The sequence below is a fragment of the Sycon ciliatum genome, chromosome 2, assembly GCF_964019385.1.
Source record: "Sycon ciliatum chromosome 2, ocSycCili1.1, whole genome shotgun sequence".
NCBI classification, from domain to species: Eukaryota; Metazoa; Porifera; class Calcarea; order Leucosolenida; family Sycettidae; genus Sycon; species Sycon ciliatum.
This window is the reverse complement of record NC_088644.1, coordinates 980974-999739: the sequence shown is the minus strand read 5'-3', so window position 1 is coordinate 999739 and position 18766 is coordinate 980974. Positions and strand designations below refer to the sequence as shown.

Below are 18766 nucleotides of genomic sequence, written 5' to 3'. Positions count from 1 at the left end.
ATGCACATATACAATGCCAATAGGCGTGCATGCAAGTAACTGTTACCGGTCGAGCCCTTTCGCTACCACCTTCATCGCGTCAGCTTCCCTAGGCTGCCTGAAGGTTGGCAGTTTTCTACATAGAACTTGCATGATAGCACCAGTTCTACCCAACAAATCATCCTTCCTTTACGTGCAGTATTCATCCATCCTCTTGAAGAGTCCTCTGCCACAGACGCATTCTGATGGAACAAAACAGCTGTCTGAAGGGCGCGGCAATAAACAATACTAAAAATTGGTCACTCCTTGTCTGTACTATAGTTATTGGAGTTGCACAAGTGGAGCTGGTGGCCCATGAAGGTAACATAGTGCAGAGTGGTGGAAGTGCCGAGTGATTTCCGACCGTTTGTTTTGGATAAAGGCCTACAGGAGAAAGATGGCAAATGCTGGTCGATGGAAGATGCCGCGCACACACATGGCGTACCACACACCAAATGCACACACTCTTTTTTTCCCACTGCAAGTAAAATCTACTGGCAAGAAAAGCTTCACGAACAATTTCTTGAGATGGACACAAGATGGGTTGCTGAACATCAAATAGAACAGGTATCAGATACGACTGAGAGTGAAACAAAATGACACCCAGTATAAAATATTAACTGTTGGTCTCTCAAAGCCCATCAGGCTTTCTCACACTTGCACACACAAAAACTAACACTGGTAACTTAAAAACAACAACAGCAGACAGACACAGAGCTAGCAAGCAAGAAGGATCAGCATGGTACGAAAACAAAAACAAAATCCCAGCCAGATGGAACTATGGCAAAGCGTCTTCGACACAGCAGTGAGAACCAACGACACAGATGAAAAAAGCCAGCAGAGCATACCGGGGAAGCGACGAGGAACAGCGACCCAAGCAATGACATTCAGCCTAGCCACAAAGACGAGCAACAGGAGAACAAAAACGAAGACAAACGCCATCTACAACAACTACGACATAAAACAGCTGAGAGGATAGCATGCGGAGATGTGACACCCAGTCACAGAAAATCGTCCAGCAGGGCTAGACCTCACCGTCGTCACCACCAGTGTCAGCTCCCAATGCCATGCAATGTAGTTAACGTAAATACCAGGCACAGTCCTACATGTCATGCCAGAGACATCGCGAGCAGTTAGAAACCCTGTAGGTCACCACAGAGAGTCTCATTCTTTGCTTGCGCTGCAGACGGACAACACACACACACACACACACACACACACACACACACACACACACACACACACACACACACACACACACACACACACACACACACACACACAGACGGACACACGCACACACACAAAGATGAAACAATGAAAACCAATATGAGTCAGACAGCCCAGATGCGATGCACAGTCCCAGGCCCAAAAGTTATGAGAGAGAGAGAGAGAGAGAGAGAGAGAGAGAGAGAGAGAGAGAGAGAGAGAGAGAGAGAGAGAGAGAGAGAGAGAGAGAGAGACACACACACACACAGAGACACAGAGAGACAGACAGAGATAGGAAGTGCAGCATTGAGTAAGAGCAATATGTAACATAGAAAGCAGAATGAGGTTTGAGCTGCAGCGAAAGTTTGACGAAAAAACCAATCTTCGGGCAACCATTCTAACAATAGGGCACAGGGAAATCAGCTGCAGTATGCAAGGATCCTACAATTTTTTGTAGTGTCATTGTTTAAAGTGTAGCCCAAGATAGCTTTCTGATCGAAACTTGAGTTACATCTGATACCTAGTTCTGCCTTTGCTGGAAGCGCTGTGTAGGAAGAGGAATATACTGAGATAAGTAGTATGGACACACTCATGTTCACCCCCCCCCCCCCCCCCCACACACACATGTCTACACTCCCCCGCCCATCCACACACATACTGTGCATGCACACACACGCACACCCACATGCACACATACTTGTGCACAGCATCGGTATTACACTTGTGAGAAATGAAGGAGCTTTCGGGGCGGCGCGGAACAGCCTTACGGTATCAACACGGTCAGCTAAGGCCAGTGACACGACACTATTATAAAATATAAGGACATGGCCATCCTGGGGCAAACTGTTTGCTGAAGTATGTTCAAATTACACTATACTGGCAGTAGTGGCTTCGGCTTCACAGGGGCAACACACTACATGTGCCTAGTAGTGACAAGAACGGCTTCAGCTGCACCGGGGCAACGCACTATCTATAGCATGCAGCAAACAACGGTAATTCAAAGAAGGAAGCCGCTAACTCTTGCACACCCAGCAAGACAAACTTCCAGTTCTGCACCAGCCAGCGGCGGGAGACAGCAATGCTCACGGAGTCACAGCACACCAGGCAATGCAGTAGGAGAGAAGTAGATTTAAAAACTTACTCGCAGTGGCGATGGTGAACCTCTTTCCCACCTGACAATTCGTTAGCACACACTGGTCATTGATATAGGCGTTGGGACAAACGATGGTGTTGTGCAAATTGCAGCTGGTTAAGCAATAGAAAAACAAGCAAACAAAGTAGAATCACAACAATTGCACAGAGCTTCCAATCCGGCTCAGGAGAGCAATACCACGAGGGATCATCTGCAGGACAGTCAGATCCCCAACAGAATCCTTGTTTTTTTGCACAAATTCACAGTTCCTCGGGCAACTTGTGGAAAACAACTGACACACAGTTGCATAGCCCTTCAATCATACATAAAAAAAACTTGTTTTGATGAATTCATGCCTTTCTCAAATGCATGGCCCTGCCCATTGCGAGTGGAAAGCCAACAGCTTTGTTCTGATAGTCCACATACTTCACAATCAGCAAAAGAGAGAAGTGGGGAACATTGTGTTGCAACTCTGAGCTCATGCATTAGGAAGCATTGGACACCAGTGATATGCACATGAGATGCCCAGCACAGGATACAGGTCTCCCTTTAGTAATAGCAAGAGTACAGGGATGAATTTATCCTGTATCGCATCGCAATTTGCGATGCAAAATCGATCTACTGCTACTCAAAAGTCACCGTGACTCGCAGAAAACTGCGATACATACAGACTATCCATGCCTAGCCTGCGCTGTCAAGTAGCATGCATACAGTGCAGTGTATGTGGTGCAGGCACTCTCAATCTGCGTGCACATGTATGATTCAGTCGTTTTTATTTGCAAATGGGCTTTCAGGCATCACTCTCAAGAAGGACAATGTGGTAAACACCCAACCTTCAAGGAAAAATGCTAATCAAAATCAAAGACTGCTACACAATTGTGATTTTGTATAGCAGAAACTGCTATGCAAAAATATGACAATAAATTCATCCATGGAGTAGATAAACAAGAGTGTGCAACTCCGGTCCGTCTCCGGATCTCTTCTGCACAATCTCCAGATACCCCCGCGGAATTTTTTGTTGACGTCAACTTTTTTCAGAAGAACGCGCATTTTGCCCCAGAACAGTGTGAGAGCACGTGCTGGGCACCGACTTTGTAATGTAAAGCCCGGCCAAGTGCACGAGGCAAAACTTTCCAAAAGACTCGCAGCGCGTGCATCGTCGAAAAGATTACGTCAACAAGAAATTCCGCCGCGGCCCAACCCATCCCGGAGTTGCACACTCTTGTTTATCTACTCTTGGTAATAGGGAGTTGCCAAACGAAGGCTTAAATAACTATCAGACTCTATTGCTGGACATACCAACACAAGAAAACAGAAGTAGACAAAGTGCTACACTATGACAGTATGGCTCAGCTGCAGCAACTCACTTATCCTCGATTGTGACGTGGTCCATGATGATGGAGTTTGTGATTCTGACTTTGTCACCGATCTTACAGTGCTGGCCAATCGTGGACTTCTTGATGGAGCAGCTTTCACCGATATTGCAATGTTCAGCAATTATGGACTCTGAACAGGCCTGCAAAGAAACAGACAGCAAGCAAAAAGCTGAGGAACTGACAAGCAAACTTTTCAGACAACAACAACAACAACAACCTTAAAAGTAGACATTAATCCCCGTCCACCCAACTTTTTCGTGCTTTTTCTCCTGTTGCACACTTTATCTCTTATTGGCCACAGGCTATCGTGAGAATAAAGATTTGAAACAACAACAACAACAACAACAACAACAACAACAACAACAACAACAACAACAACAACAACAACAACAACAACAACAACAACAACACTATCTCTTATTGGCCACTGGCTATCGTGAGAATAAAGATTTGAACCAACAACATCAACAACAACAACAACAACAACAACAACAACAGCAGCAGCAGCAGCAGCAGCAGCAGCAGCAGCAGCAGCAACAACAAAAACTGTGAGAATAAAGATCTAGAAGCTTCCCTTTCTTACACCATCGACAAATTTATCAAAGACCGAAGAGTATGAAACCCAGCAAAACCCAGCTGAAAATAGGACCAATCTAGCCAGCAGACGGCTAAATGAAGTAAACACAGGTCAGGCATGTGGATATTCCTAAGGTCTGGGTTCCACTGTGGCTCAACGGATACCCCGCCTGCACCTGCTGAAGATAGAGCTAGCAGCGAGCAACATGATTCCTCTGACACTCAGCGTTAGCAGCAGGAGCAGTTGATTTGTACGGTGATTTGTACAGTAACCATGGTTTTACGCCGGATTGCCCGCCAGCACGTGAAAATCAACATCTTTGACATGGTTTATAGAAAAGAAAAGGACCAAGGAACTACAAGTTACGCTATAATTAGGGATCTCAGCGTGTGCAGTGCGCAGGGTGTTTGCGCATACATTGCGTCATCGAGTTTTGAGTGCAGCTCGCGGACACAGCAGAAAATGGCGACGGTCGATTTTCGACACTAGCGGACGCGGTGGACACTAGCGGAATCGTCATCTTCATCGTCGTTCGAACATACTTTGTAATTCCCGCCGAAGGACAGCGTGGCCAAGGCGATATCGCCCCGGTCGATTTTCCTATAATTTGCCATGCGGCAAGAACCCACTTCAGAGAGGATTCAGTCAAAAATTCAGACGTTTTCTCCGGTTAGATTGTCCTAACTTCGATTTTCAGTGCATCAGCTATCGCGAACATCGCCGCCATTATCACTCAGAGAGAAGACATCGCGCTCAGTAGAAGAGGTGTTCACGCTGCGTCCAAGAGTGAAAGATTGTGCTCTTTGACCCTCCATAGTTCCTCTGAGAGAGTGTCTGGGAGATAGGTAGCTTGGAGATGGCCGTAGAACGTGCTTTCCTGGACGCAATATTCAGCCATTTCTACTGTCGTCTTCAACTTGATTTATTTCGAAAAAATGTTCTTTTCCACGATTTCTGCACTGGACGCGTTTGGGATCGAAAATCTCACCTGCGCAGACTGGCTGCGCAGTTCACGCGCTGAGATCCCTACTATAATGTCCACCAGCACCACCAGTTCCTTGACAATCAGCTCATGCGATAACATTGCACGACACTGACCAATGGTACTGACGTTCTACAAAAAAACTGCCAATCAGCTCTAGCACGTCTTGGATGTGCACTCCACCAGCCTTCCAACTTGGAAGGTTCTAAGTTATAGGAATAGCATAGGAGGGGAAGGTGCGCGCAACCAATACAAGCACAAGCTGAAAGTCTTAGTTGTGAAAGACATTGGCGGATGTACATGCATGTCGAAGACGATACTGGCAAGACCATTGGACAATACCGTCAAACCACGATTCAAGGACGCAAAGCAACATTCCACACAACTTGTGTGGCTCTAAAGATGCAAAGACCAATTGAAGGGGAAGCTATGCGAACAAGAATTGTGCAAAACCGATCGCCTCAGTAAAACAGCACTTTACTTCGACTATGACAATTTAGATGGACGATAAGCAGCAGTAACAAGCAGCAGTTTCACACGACGACCATTTTGCCGTGTAGATAAGTCTTGCTCATCCAAGACGTGCTAGAGCTGATTGGTAGTTAGTTGTAGAACGTCAGTACCATTGATCAGTGGCGTGCAATGTTGTCGCATGAGCTGATTGTCAAGTAACTGGTGGTGTTGGTGGACATTAATATAGCACAACTCGTAGTTCCTTGGTCCTTTTCTTTTCTATCAATTTTGTCCTTGGTTCTCCATCCGAGTCCATTCTTCCGTCATGATCTTTACTTTTCAAGTTTGTTTGGAGAGCGGCAATGCAGTGGAGAAGTTTAGTTTCTTTGTGGTGTAGTCAGGAAATTGCTTCAGCAGAGTTGTGTGAAGCTGCTCGCAATGGCTTGTTGGCCTACAGTGCTGTTGGTCAGCCTCCTAGCCAAGACCGTTCTTATTTTCACGTATTACAGTCTATGCACAGTTGAGTTACCGTGTATCACTTATCGGTATGCTGAGTTTAGTGAAATTCTAGGCTGGTCGTTCTTCTCCGCTCCATTCTCCGGCGCCCGACAGTACTGTACAAATAAAAAGAAGCTTCTAGCCGTTATTCGGTCATTTTAAACTCCAACACTGTGTGCCGAAAGGAAAGGAAAAAAAGGAAACCAAAGAAAAGAAAGGTCACTATACATGCTCTCCCTCTCCAAGGAAATAAAATGCCCCGCCTCCAGCTCGGCAGCCATGCCAAGTACAGGAAACCGGAGCGAGCCACGAGCGGGGTGAGCAAATATGATCAAGCCGTGACATGCGAAAGCTCGCGGTGAGCTGCGATCTCGCTGCATCAGCACGAGCCGGGGTCACTAAGGTAATGATGAGACCTGGAATTGCCTCCCAGCCTCTATTCTCAGTGCTCACCCCTCCCAGAAGTCAATGCAGACCTTCAAGAAGAAGGTCTATGACCACCTGAGGCAGTCTGACGGGGACAGGGCAACCGACCGCCCCTAGCCTCTTCCGGGATTATGCCTCTGTGTCTCCCACCCCAAGCCAAATTATTGCCAATCTTGAGTAGCCAAATTCCACTGCTACCCCTATTGCACCCTTCATTTGACACTCTCCTTTCACTCCGATTATTTGTTCGATTATTTGCTATTTTTTCTGCTGTATTCCAAATTAAATCCTCTCCTTCGTTCTAAATCTTCCATTTTCTCCCGTGCTTCTTTCCCCTCATGCTTTCCTCCCAAATTCGGTGCGCCTGCCATTCGAAGATGCCGAACCCTCTGGTCGGTAGAGCATGGCAGCCCCCCCCCCAGCACCATCTCACCCCATGCTAGTCCCATCTCACCCCATGCTAGTCCCATTTGCCTGCCGGAGAGTTGTGTATCTTGTAAAAAAAGAAAGAGGTCTCATCTCACGTGTGACGTACAGGAAAACGGCCCTGAGCTATGATCAAAGAGAATGCAATCCTGAGTTCCTATGAGTTCTGCTTCTCGCAGCCCACGGCCTGACAAGCCACACAGGATGCATGCACCTATTGCACTTACAATACAAACTACCTACAATAGTAGTTGCACTGTAAGCTACAAGAATAAGTGACAAGGTCCCTACTCCTCAGCAGCCTACCTGAGACTTGTCTTTCATCACAACAGGTGGGTGAATATTCTGTACGGCATCCATCCCCAGGGCACCTTTCATCTGAGATAGCTGAGAGCGACAAAACGAGAGGAAAGAACAATGCATACAATGGACTTACTTCAAGTAAAACAATGAGGAACGGTGACATACGGAAACTTGGTCTGTCTCTGTCTGTCGCTGTCTCTCCCTATCTGTGTGTGTGTGTGCGCGCGCGCGCGCGCGCGTATCTCACTGTCTGTCTCTGCCTTTCCCTATCTCCGTGTGTGTGTGTATATGTGTGTGTGTGTGTGTGTGTGTGTGTGTGTGTGTGTGTGTGTGTGTGTGTGTGTGTGTGTGTGTGTGTGTGTGTGTGTGTATGTGTCTATAAGAGGAAGTGACAGGACCATTGTACAGAGATACAGAACTGGTAATGAGTAAATTGAGGTTTTGACCACAATGATCTTCTTCAGAAACAGTTCAGAATACGCGACTGTATCAAACCTCAGCATGCTTCACCGACAGAAATATCACGCTACGTCAGAACAGCAAGAATGAGGAAACTTGTTGTAGCCAATCACACAACATACATGTACACGACTGCCTGCAATCAGCAGGGAGAGGGGTGCACACCTTTGGCTGGGCACTCCGGCATACACGTACAGGCACGGTACAGGGTATGTAAAGCATGTTTGTAGCACAGAAGGTTACATACCGTTCGCGCTACTTCCGAGTAGAGAGGCAGTGTGTTACTTCGAACACAATGCCCCTGGCTCAGGACATGGGCGTAGCACGTGTAGTGGCCTTCAGGTCCTTCCTCACCAGGCATGGAGCCTGGTAGTGCACGGGCTAAGTCGGCCCACGAGCTCTTGGGCACAAAGCTGTGAATATCTGCAAAGACAGATCAGACCAAGGCAGAAAAATGAGTGGAACTGAAGCAATGCTATTGCTAGAGTAGAAAGGGGAGTAAAGTTGTGATATGCACCAGGCAGGGCGTGAACTGAGTAGCAATAGCTGACAGTACTGGTAGCTGGAAGAAAGCAGCGCTCGATGAAATACGGTATCTGGCATTGTAATGACAGGGCAGGATTCTGCTGGTTGCTCTGTAGCTGGTAGAACTACAGTGCTGCTCCATGAAATCTGATTGAGTGAGTCAGCGTCACACCGGCGGCAACTGTGCATCCCAGAATTGCAACCACCGGGCGGTGCACTGGTGCAGGGGGTTAACTTATTCACGAGCCTGGATTGCATTGCTTGAGAAGTACTGCACAAAAGAAAAAGCCCAATCGGGCAGCCTGCAGCACGAGCCAGCGTTGCAAGCATAACATGATACTTACCCGTGGCGCGCGCTGCAGCAGCAACGTCACCCCGTGCTTCTGCCCGGCTGCTGGTTGCGGATGTTGGCGTGTTTGCTCCAGAGGATGCCAATGGGGTGCGTGCAGCTGGCTTCTGAAACTGCTTCTTGACGAGCAGCGGTAGCAGGTCACCCTGAATGGACTTCAAAGATCTACGATACAGGATGTGACAAGCAAAGAAGTCGAATAAATACATATTTATTGCGTAGAATGTGGCACCCAAACTGTGCCAAGTAACTTGTTACACAGGGTATCGCACACCGGTAAGAGAAAAACTTGAGCAAACGATTGCCAACACGTGAAGCATGCATTTGCGAGTGCCTTGAGCTCTCCCAGACAGATCCAGTGCTGGAACAATGCAACTAAGCAGTGCTGCCAGCTCAACACCCTCGCCATGGTCCTGAGAAGAGATGGAGGGATGTGATTCTCTCAGACATGGACGAATGCAGCATTGAGCAGGGGCACTGGATGGACGTCGCTAAGTGCCGTGCAGAGTGGCACACAACCTATCGCATGCGGCCCCGAACAGTTCACCATTGCCGCCGTGGCAAGGCGTGCTGCTCCTCCGGAGGGTTGAAACACCACATTAAGTTCGGTAAACAGCTCTAGTTCGCTATCGTCAATTGACGGGCAGGATCAAGGTCAAGATCAAGGTACGTGTGTGTCCACTGCCCATGCCCTTTTGCACTTACGTGTTTGCACAGACATAGTCGACGATCCACTTCTTGAAGAAATACAAGTGTCCGTCGTAGAGAGTGTTCTCCAGCCGAATGTGCGGATGCCTGCAACACACAGAACAGCACAATACAAACCACGCGTTTAAACAGCAGACATGGCACCGGGGACAGAAACAAATCCACTTCTGAAAAAAAAACTCCACAGTGTTAATCTCTTTGCCAGGATATCTCTGTCACAAGATGATCATCACCAAGAGAGAAGACCTGCAGCAGCTGAGCACTTACTGGCGCAAGAGGTTCATCCCGATGCTCAGATGTTCACCCTCCACGTCCACTTTATCCACAAAGACAGCAAGAAGGTCATCAGCTGGGTCCAGACCGATGATGAGCTCCTGGCCTGGGCAGAAAAACAAAATTCGGGCAAGGGCAAAAGTAAGAAGCATGAGCGCCACCAGATAGATAGAACATTAGATAAAACCTGTACATAACAGAATAAAACTGATGTGAAAGTTTACGGTAACAGTATCCTAGAGACATGCAACAAATTAAGAGACTTTACTCTAATCTTCCAGATGTGTGTAAAAAAAAGGGGAAATGAACCACTTTACACAGTGGAACCACTCTCTCGCTCTCTTACGGACACCAGAGAGACGTGACAGCCCACAACTCCCTCATGGACAACAAATGGACACCATAGGGACTGGACGTATCCGTCCGTGTCCTGATTACAAACTAGCTGATCACTTGATGGGAACAGCCATGACTAAACACTAATACTATGTAGCGGAGATGCTGCCGACACCACTTTTGTTGTGCTTCGATACACACTGTACCACGTTTAGGGAACTTCACGATAAAACCATGATTTTCTAGGGCACGCACAGGTGCAGTGTGACACAACATTTTTGCACCACGGTTAGAGCTTCATGATGAAATCATTCAAATGACATCATCAACCAAATCACGCCGCCACAGTTCCATTACAAAAAGACGGAAAGGCTTATTTACTTTGGCGGTGGCTATTTTTCTGACGCGCACATATGAAGGATAGAACCGTGGCATTGAAACAAGAACATGAATGACACAGAGAAGAGAATCACCAGGAAGCAAAGCTCAGAACCAGGAAAGGACAGACATTAGCTTTACGGCAGGTAGATTGACTCTAACAACATACTGTTCGTTCCCGTGACCTTGGCCTTGTCCATGTTAGCGAACGCAAGAGAAGTGGGAGCGAGCAGAGCTGTGGCCGATGAGTCATGTCGCCGATGCTTGTCCGCAAATCTCTGCAGACTAAGATCACTGATGAAGTCGCAGCTGACCACAAGAACATCGGTCTGCACAGAGAGATCACATACAGTGAAACAATTCAAAGACATGACAAGCCACCACGCTATGACATGCCCCTGTGGCGGGTACCCAACGCAACGTCACAACGAGGTTCGGGACCTGCTGGCTAGTGCCATGTCCGAGGTGGCGTATGATGTCGAGTTGGAGCCTGTTCTGCTGCCTCTCGATGGTGAGACGGTCTCAGGTATTAGAGCTGATGCCGCTCGTGCAGACATACGGGCTCGCGGTTTCTGGACGCGACAGCAAAACGCCTTCTTTGATGTTCGGGTTACCCACCCAAGGCCGTCTTTGCTGTCGCGTTCGGGAGTAGCGAGCCAGTTGTCTGACAACGAGAGGCAGAAGAAGCGCCAGTACTCGAGCCGGATCAACAACGTCGACCGCGGTTCGTTCACGCCGTTGGTTTTCGCCACCAATGGGCAGTGTGCGCGTGTTTGCGGATGCGGGTTTACTCTTCGTTTTGGTATTCGATAGTTGACTTGATTCTTTTATTTTATTTTCTTATTGGATTTTCCGATTTATTTGATTTGATTTTCCTATCTACGATATACTTGATTGGATTTGTCACCATTGCCTTCTTTGCTTCCGTTTTTTGAATTCTTCATTCCGGCACCCAGTTTGTTATCAAATAAAGTCAACGTTCTCAGTAGTAGTAGTAGTAGTAGTAGTAGTAGCAGTGGCAGCGGCAGCGGCAGCAGCAGCAGCAGCAGCAGCAGCAGCAGCAGCAGCAGCAGCAGCAGCAGCAGCAGCAGCAGCAGCAGCAGCAGCAGCAGCAGCAGTAGCAGTAGCAGTAGCAGTAGCAGTAGCAGTAGCAGTAGCAGTAGCAGTAGCAGTAGCAGTAGCAGTAGCAGTAGCAGTAGCAGTAGCAGTAGTAGTAGTAGTAGTAGTAGTAGTAGTAGTAGTAGTAAGACAAGAGAAGAAAGCAGGAATGCCAAACTGCGACAAAACAATTCCCAACGAGCGGATTTTCTAAGAAGAGATAGGGAAACAAGACACACCAAGACAGCAGCTGCATGCAGCCGGCCAGCCAAGACAGCCGGCCAGAAGGTAAAGACACACACCGCTGGGCGAGACCTTTGCATAGCTACTGCTTGGCTGACAGGATTATCCCTTCTGGCGGCGAAAGCCCGATGCAAGGCTGGCCTCGCATATCAAATGCTGCACACATGCTGCTTACATGTAGTATACTTACACTGTAGTAACTCTACTATTACAAGTGCTACATTACACATAGTAAGAGGCTGGATGCCTACTGTACGTCTACAAAATTTCGGCTCGCTCAAATTTCGGCCTCCCAGGGCTAAAGCCCATGTCGGCCGCATCAAATTTTCGGCCTGTGCTGCTTCCGCCTGTATACACCACCACACTGAACCTTGCAAAACAAAATTTCGGCTGCAACAAATTTTAGGCCGAACATGACCAGGCCAAAAATAGCCGAAAAGAAATATGCGCCGAATATTCATTAACCCTTTATGTACGGTGTGTACGCGAATCGATCACATATGATCGATTCATGATCGATCCGTAAAACCTTCGTAACTCCATCATGTCTTGTCCGAATTCAACAATCGAAGGGTCTATTCAGTAGCGGAAACTCTGAGCTTTCCAATGCAACAATCGCCGAAGAGCTACGATGTACGAATCCAGAGATATCGCGCGCCGTATTCTTGTATCGGCAAATTCAAATTTTTTATCGATCTCTTCGCCATTTTAGGGGGAAATCCCTTTTCGTGTGCTCTTTGACCAACTCAGCACATGATAATGACGTAGTTGGCTGAAGTTTGAATCGCCTCGAAAAGATTTGAGCGTTCTGCGATAGAGGAGAGTGGAATGGCGTTGATGGGGAAATTTGCTCGCATATTGGGCTTGGAGACGACTTTGATGTGTTCCTGTGCCTGATTTGTGGCAGCTAGTTGATGGATCCTGGTATCCTCGCGTTGCTCTCGCCAGGAGCTTTCCAAAGAGCCCAAGATTGTGGAAATGGAGCGAAGGAGGCCAAAGTTATAGCCTGTTGAAGGTGAAAATTGTGCTGAAAATTCAAATTCTGCTTCATTCTTTGCTGGAAATCAGTACATAAAGGGTTAACTTACAGTATCAAGAGTCCATAAACAAGAGTATGCAACTGTGATCTCTTTTCTATGGGCCAGATGCGCGGCGCGCTGCCTTCATTACATCATTCAGCTGCAGTCCGCGCACTGCGGAAAATCAAACACCGCACTTTCCCTCCAGTTTGAAGTGAACTTTCGTACGGAACTGGAGTTCACGCACCAGAATTCAGAGATTGTGTAGGTACTGGAACGAATCGAGCAAAAACGGATGGGCTCGTGCGAGAAATTGAGAGTTTGAATACATGCTTTCAGAGCGTGATGAAGGCAAGTTACGTAATGAAGGCAGCGCGCCGCGCACTGACCCATAACCACAGTTGCATACTCTTGTTTATGCACTCTTGACAGTATCTATAGGGATCTTCAGGGTCAGGATTTAATTAAATATAGGAGGTGAATGAGCATTTACCACAATGGTAGAAAAAATTAAAAAAATAAAATAAAATTTCACGGTTCGCGTGAGACTCGGCTGGAAGCCCAGTTTTCCGCATCCGTCGTGGGAACGCCACCACCCTCTAGGATCAAAGGCGCAGATGCAGTGCCTAAACGGTGGGACGTGAGTAGATCAGACCCACCACCAAGTGGTCAAAGACCGAATGGTAGTAAACAGCAAAAAAAAAAGAAACACCTGAAATATGGTGTGTGTGTGTGTGTGTGTGTGTGTGTGTGTGTGTGTGTGTGTGTGTGTGTGTGTGTGTGTGTGTGTGTGTGTGTGTTTGTCGATTGGCTACGTGTCCCCAAACGGGCGACTTGAAGGAGTCCTGAAGCCAGCACTCCTTCAAGTTTGGGGACACATAGCCAATCGTGGCAGTGGGTGAAGGAAGGTGTGTGTGCATCTGTGTGTGCTTGTGCGTGTGTGTGTGTGTGTGTGCGCACGTGCATGTATGTGTGTGTGTGTGTATGTGTATGTGTGTGCACGCGTTTGAGAGAGGGAGATAGAAGACAGAGTACGGTTAAAAAGGTGTTCTAAATCGAGGACTACGCCTTGCAAGAAGACAAAGACAATCCCGGACTGTTCAAGCAAGAACAATCCGGGAGGGACTTCCGGCAAGAAAATGCATAATCGGGCAGCTCCTGATAGACCGCACGGTTGGCCTAGAATGAGCTCTAGCGCTGGTTGGGGTGTGGTGCAATATAAAGGTGGATTGGTTGCAGCAAGAGTACATAACCCCCAAGAGTGCGCAACTCGACTATGGGTGCTGTCCCAACAGAATTTCAAGTTGACGTCATTTCTATGATGCAATGCGCACTGTACACGGATTATCAGACGAATCCGGAACCTGTGGTGGACCAAAGCCCATCTGATCCTGTACAAATTGTTGCAAAGAAAAACGTGTGAGACGTTGACACCCGTACACATGTTGTAAATCATTGGTGCAAGGAGCATCGCATCATAGATAATGACGTCAACTTGAAATTCTGTCGGGACAGCAGGGTATGTTGGAGTTGCACACTCTTGGGGGTTATGTACTCTTGGTTGCAGGTATGGTGTTACGACTATGGGCACGATGCTGAGCTGTCCGTGTAGAAATACATGTAAGCCTGACTCTCCCTGCACAAAACGAACCAATGCTACACCTCACCTTTATTCTCGGAGCAATGAGACGAAGAGCATCAGCTGTGCCTAGATCATCATCCTCATTGACCTCAGCAATCTCAAACTTCAGATTTAATCCCAGTTTAGAGACTGTGGCTGTGAAAAGAAGTTTCTGAGACGCGGGCACAATCAGAATGGCCTCTGTAAATAAGAAATTCATGCACATGCATATGCAGACACGCAAACAGACACGCACACATATACAGGCACACGTGCACACACACATACACGCACGCGCAGGCGCGCACACACACACCTTGACCTTTGACGCCCATCGCCGGAGGCGATGATAGCAATGCTACGGCAGAAGCCATAGCAACTTGTGCTGGGATTGCACCATTCAACAGCTTGCAAGGCTGAAGAATTGACCGTCACTATTCAGCCTGGTCTACACCATACAGCTATTTTGAAGTGACTTTTTTCTGGCCAGTGAATCCCTATTTTTGGTCTTTCCATTTTTTTCCCGCACACACATCACACCACACACTCCGGCATGCACTGGCTGTTGGTAACCACCCAGTAGAATGAAAGAAAAGTCAGGAAGAGTCTGAGAAAGAGAAGAAAGACGTGTGTGACCATAATCGTCGGAATCGAACCCAACACTTATCGATTGGAACTCGCTGCACATACCACTGCACCATATGGGACACACACTTCAGATTGAGGCTGCGTTTACACGACAACGCTGGGGGTGAAAACGCAACAAAATCCTTTCGGATGCATGGTTCATTTACACGGTACGAAGAGCAAAACGTAAAAGTTGTACACCAAACCGGAAGAAAACCAAAACGCTGGCCAAGCTGCAAGGTGGAAGAATTTGAAAACGGAAATGTTCTGCCGGATAAATTTGAATGTGTAAACAGTCGAAACGGTATGCTGGCCTCGTGTTCCGTCACGTTTATTCCGTTTTCGGCCGTTCACACGGATCCGGCAATCCAAAAAATTGTTTTTACTTTTGAAGTACAATTTTCGTCATGTGACGAGTGTTGTTTTGTGGCCTGTTTTGAGTGTGATTGGTGCTTCCACGACAACACTTGGCACATGACGAACTTTTGCGGATCCTTTGCTCCCGTGTAGACGCGCGAAAACGATACAAACGGAGACCACCTCGGATCAGCTTTGATCATGTAAACGCACGAAAACGAAAGAAGAAATGCGGGACTGAAAACGGAAAACTGGCCGTGCGTTGTCGTGTAAACGCAGCCTTAATCCCAGCTACACACACACGCACGCGCACACACACCTACACATTAGTGACCACACCATCAACAGTATCAAATACAAATATATTGGCTTTGACTCAATAAATACCACTGCACTTTTCCCTAAAAAAGGAGTGTACAGTTTATGGGTGAAACAGATACCTGGGTAGTGAAAGGGTTAAGGTTACAAACAGGTTATCGGGTACCCTCCAGTCTCTCCGGAGACGTGGGTTCGAATCCCACCGCTGCCACCGATTTTGTAGCTTCCCACCGCTGCCACCAATTTTGTAGCGGGCCGCAGTCTCTCGGAGGCAAGAATACATAAGGGTCTCAGTGAACACACTGTTATTTATTAAACACTGAACTGAACTGAAATGTAACTAACTGGCAATGAAAAGAATCGTGAGCAGCAGCTTTTATACACAGGTAGACTCCGTACGCTAATGTACGGGGATAAGCTAAAAATATACGCTATACGCTGTTAAAGTCACCAGCGTGCCAACGCTACATTAGCAGCGAAGAATAACAGTTACTATACAACAGCCTTCCACACTTCGGGCCAGAAGGACTTGCGAAGTCATGCCATTCGCAGCAAGTGCACTACATCGCGACAAGCGCAGCATGGGCACTTACTGCGCTACATGCAAAACAGTCAAAATCGTCATATGTAGCAGGATCAAACCAGCAACAACACATTTGAACTGTACGACTGTACAAGCCAGCTAATAATACCGTACTGTACCGTCGTACATGACTAACGGGTACTCGTTTGCTAACAGATCAGCAGCTAAACAGACGAGTACCCGGCGCACCCCAAGTTTATATCCAGGACGCTGATTATGGTGCAGAGGTGGTGCAGAGCCACTCCGTTTTATGTATGTGTATCAGCACTGCTTGTTGTACTGTTGTGCATTTTATCATACTACTACGCATTCGTTCCTCATGTTGTATTCATGTCAGCTGACGTCTGCTGCGCGTAGTCGCGTACACTGCTTTCGCGCGCTCTGGTGATTGAATGTTTTTTTAATCTCCGCTTCTGCTTCAAGAGAAGCAGAATATTCTTCGTACTGGAAGATGATTTCGATCAGAGTCAGAGTAAAACATTATAATACAGTCTTCCAAAACCAAGTCGTGTGCTATCCGGAGGCATGTTCGAGTAGAACAAGGAGTATTTTAAACAGTATTTACAAATATCAATAAAACTGTTAACGGTACCATTCGGCTGTTACTTTTCAAATACATAAAACTCTCCTCCTCCATGCGCTCTAAAGTCGACCATTGCTACCCTCGGTAGCCATTACTCACACCAATAATCTCATACAACGAAGGTGTCACGGGTAAATTATTTCCTTCTGATAGCTGTTTCGCCTATCAAAGGCTCTTCAGAGAAGGTGATACTGGATATTGTAATTGACATGGCAAAATTCCTGGAAATATCAAGAGTACATAACCCCCCAGAGTGCGCAACTGGGATGGGGTTGTGGGACGGCGTAATCCATGATGTACGTCATTTTTTGGGTCGGACTTGCCTCATTGCATCGACGCGGTGCACCACGTCCACACTTCCCCTACTCATGGTGCAACACGGATTTCGCCGTCCCAGATCTGATAAGTGAACTTGCGCACTCTGGGGGGTTATGTACTCTTGGTAATATTTATAAGGTATATTATGGGCGCAATACACTCGGCAAGGTGTAACACTGAGAACGTAAACAAATATTCTCCGAGCAGCACGCAGTGTCAGAAGGAAATGTTTTACCTGTGACTCCTTCGTTGTATGAGATTATTGGTGTGAGTAATGGCTACCAAGGGTAGCAATGGTCGGCTTTGGAGCGCATGGAGGAGGAGAGTTTTATGTATTTGAAAAGTATTTACAAAAGCCAATAAATACTGTTTATAAAATACCACTATTAAAGGCCAATAAATACTGTTCATATAATATTCCTTTTTAGGGAAAGCGCAGGTCAACATTATGTTTACGTATAATAAAATAGAACTGAAGGATTTGTAGCAATTGCACACATTTATTATGTACATACATGTAATTATTTGTACTGTTACTGCTAGTATGTTGCTCCATACCATGACCGGTACTGTTGTATTCTTTAGCTGGCCCGTTCAGTGTGCCAGTACAAGCTCACAAATACATTTCTACGAAAGCAACTAACCTTCGAAGCCACTTCTCTCCAAAAGCTTTGCTGGATAATACAACAGGGGATAGTGACCTAAAGGCAGCAGTGCTTTGGGGGTGCCTGAAGTGAGGCATCCCATTCGCAAGCCACGTCCAGCAGCCATAATTACAGCTTGGAACTCCATGGTTGGTGGCTTCTTGTCACGTAAATTGCACTGTCCTCTCGAAAAGAAACTACTTCGTTGCCTGACTTATCTCATTCCAATTAAAAATTATCAAACTCCTGAGTCCTGGTCAATAATGTTCTGCCTTTCAATGTTTCATTCCAGTGAAGTGAAGGTTTTGCAGTTACAATACTTCACTACTCGTTCAAGCTCGCATCACCAAGGTAGGTAGGGACTGTTCAACAACACTAGAAGACGGTTGAAACAAATGAGAAAGCCTGGGAGGGAGACAAAAACGGACAACAGGTCTGTGCCGTGAGAAATGGAAGACTGAGCGGTGCTGACCAAATAGCGATGTAATCATAGACATAGGCTAGCTAATGTCTGAAGGAATCGTGCGTCACATGGCAGGAGCTCCGGAGCCGGAGATGCTCTCTGTCTCGGAGACCACGGAACGGACGACGCGCGCCGACGATCTACTCATGAGTCATACATTAGTCATTACTACAAATAGCGGAGTCCTCCGGATCGATAGAGTGCTCAATGCGGAAGCAGAGCAGTAACACACGAGTCACAGGAAAACCACGCGTCTTGATTGTCGTAACTTAAAGTTTAGGGTTCACGGCTTGCCACTAAAAGCACCCGTCACGTGCGCCTCCATTTTGGATTATGGACGCGCGCTAGTACAGGCCGCGACAGCGCCTATCGAAGTAAAAAAATATCGACTCGAAGTCTAGCCGGAGAGCGTACTTTTTGAATTTTTCCTTGGCTTCAGACGTTCAGTGGCTTCACTTCACTCG

General features: G+C 47.0%; 2 protein-coding genes across 3 annotated transcripts in view; both read right to left on the bottom strand.

Moving 5' to 3' along the window:
• The window catches only part of LOC135808180 (eukaryotic translation initiation factor 2-alpha kinase 3-like), a 156197-nt gene that overhangs the window by 83814 nt on the left and 53617 nt on the right, over positions 1-18766 (bottom strand). The gene's annotated exons all lie outside the window — the stretch shown is intronic.
• Positions 504-18293, bottom strand: LOC135808179 (translation initiation factor eIF2B subunit gamma-like). Its single transcript, XM_065321332.1, has 11 exons — positions 17840-18293; positions 14456-14610; positions 10598-10757; positions 9709-9820; positions 9439-9528; positions 8729-8898; positions 8107-8282; positions 7404-7484; positions 3727-3875; positions 2369-2472; positions 504-1198 (listed from the first exon to the last, which is right to left on the bottom strand). The coding sequence occupies exons 1-11, from the start codon at positions 17985-17987 to the stop codon at positions 1152-1154; spliced, it is 1392 nt and encodes a 463-aa protein (XP_065177404.1). The 5' UTR covers positions 17988-18293; the 3' UTR covers positions 504-1151.

Bases quoted from the DNA above. Each gene is read 5' to 3' on its own strand.
- LOC135808179 (XM_065321332.1), bottom strand. From the start codon at position 17,987: ATGGAGTTCCAAGCTGTAATTATGGCTGCTGGACGTGGCTTGCGAATG. The intron at 14,611-17,839 runs GTTAGTTGCTTT...TCTTATTTACAG, and splicing joins GGAGAGAAGTGGCTTCGAAG to AGGCCATTCTGATTGTGCCC. The intron at 9,529-9,708 runs GTAAGTGCTCAG...TGTGTGTTGCAG, and splicing joins GGGATGAACCTCTTGCGCCA to GCATCCGCACATTCGGCTGG.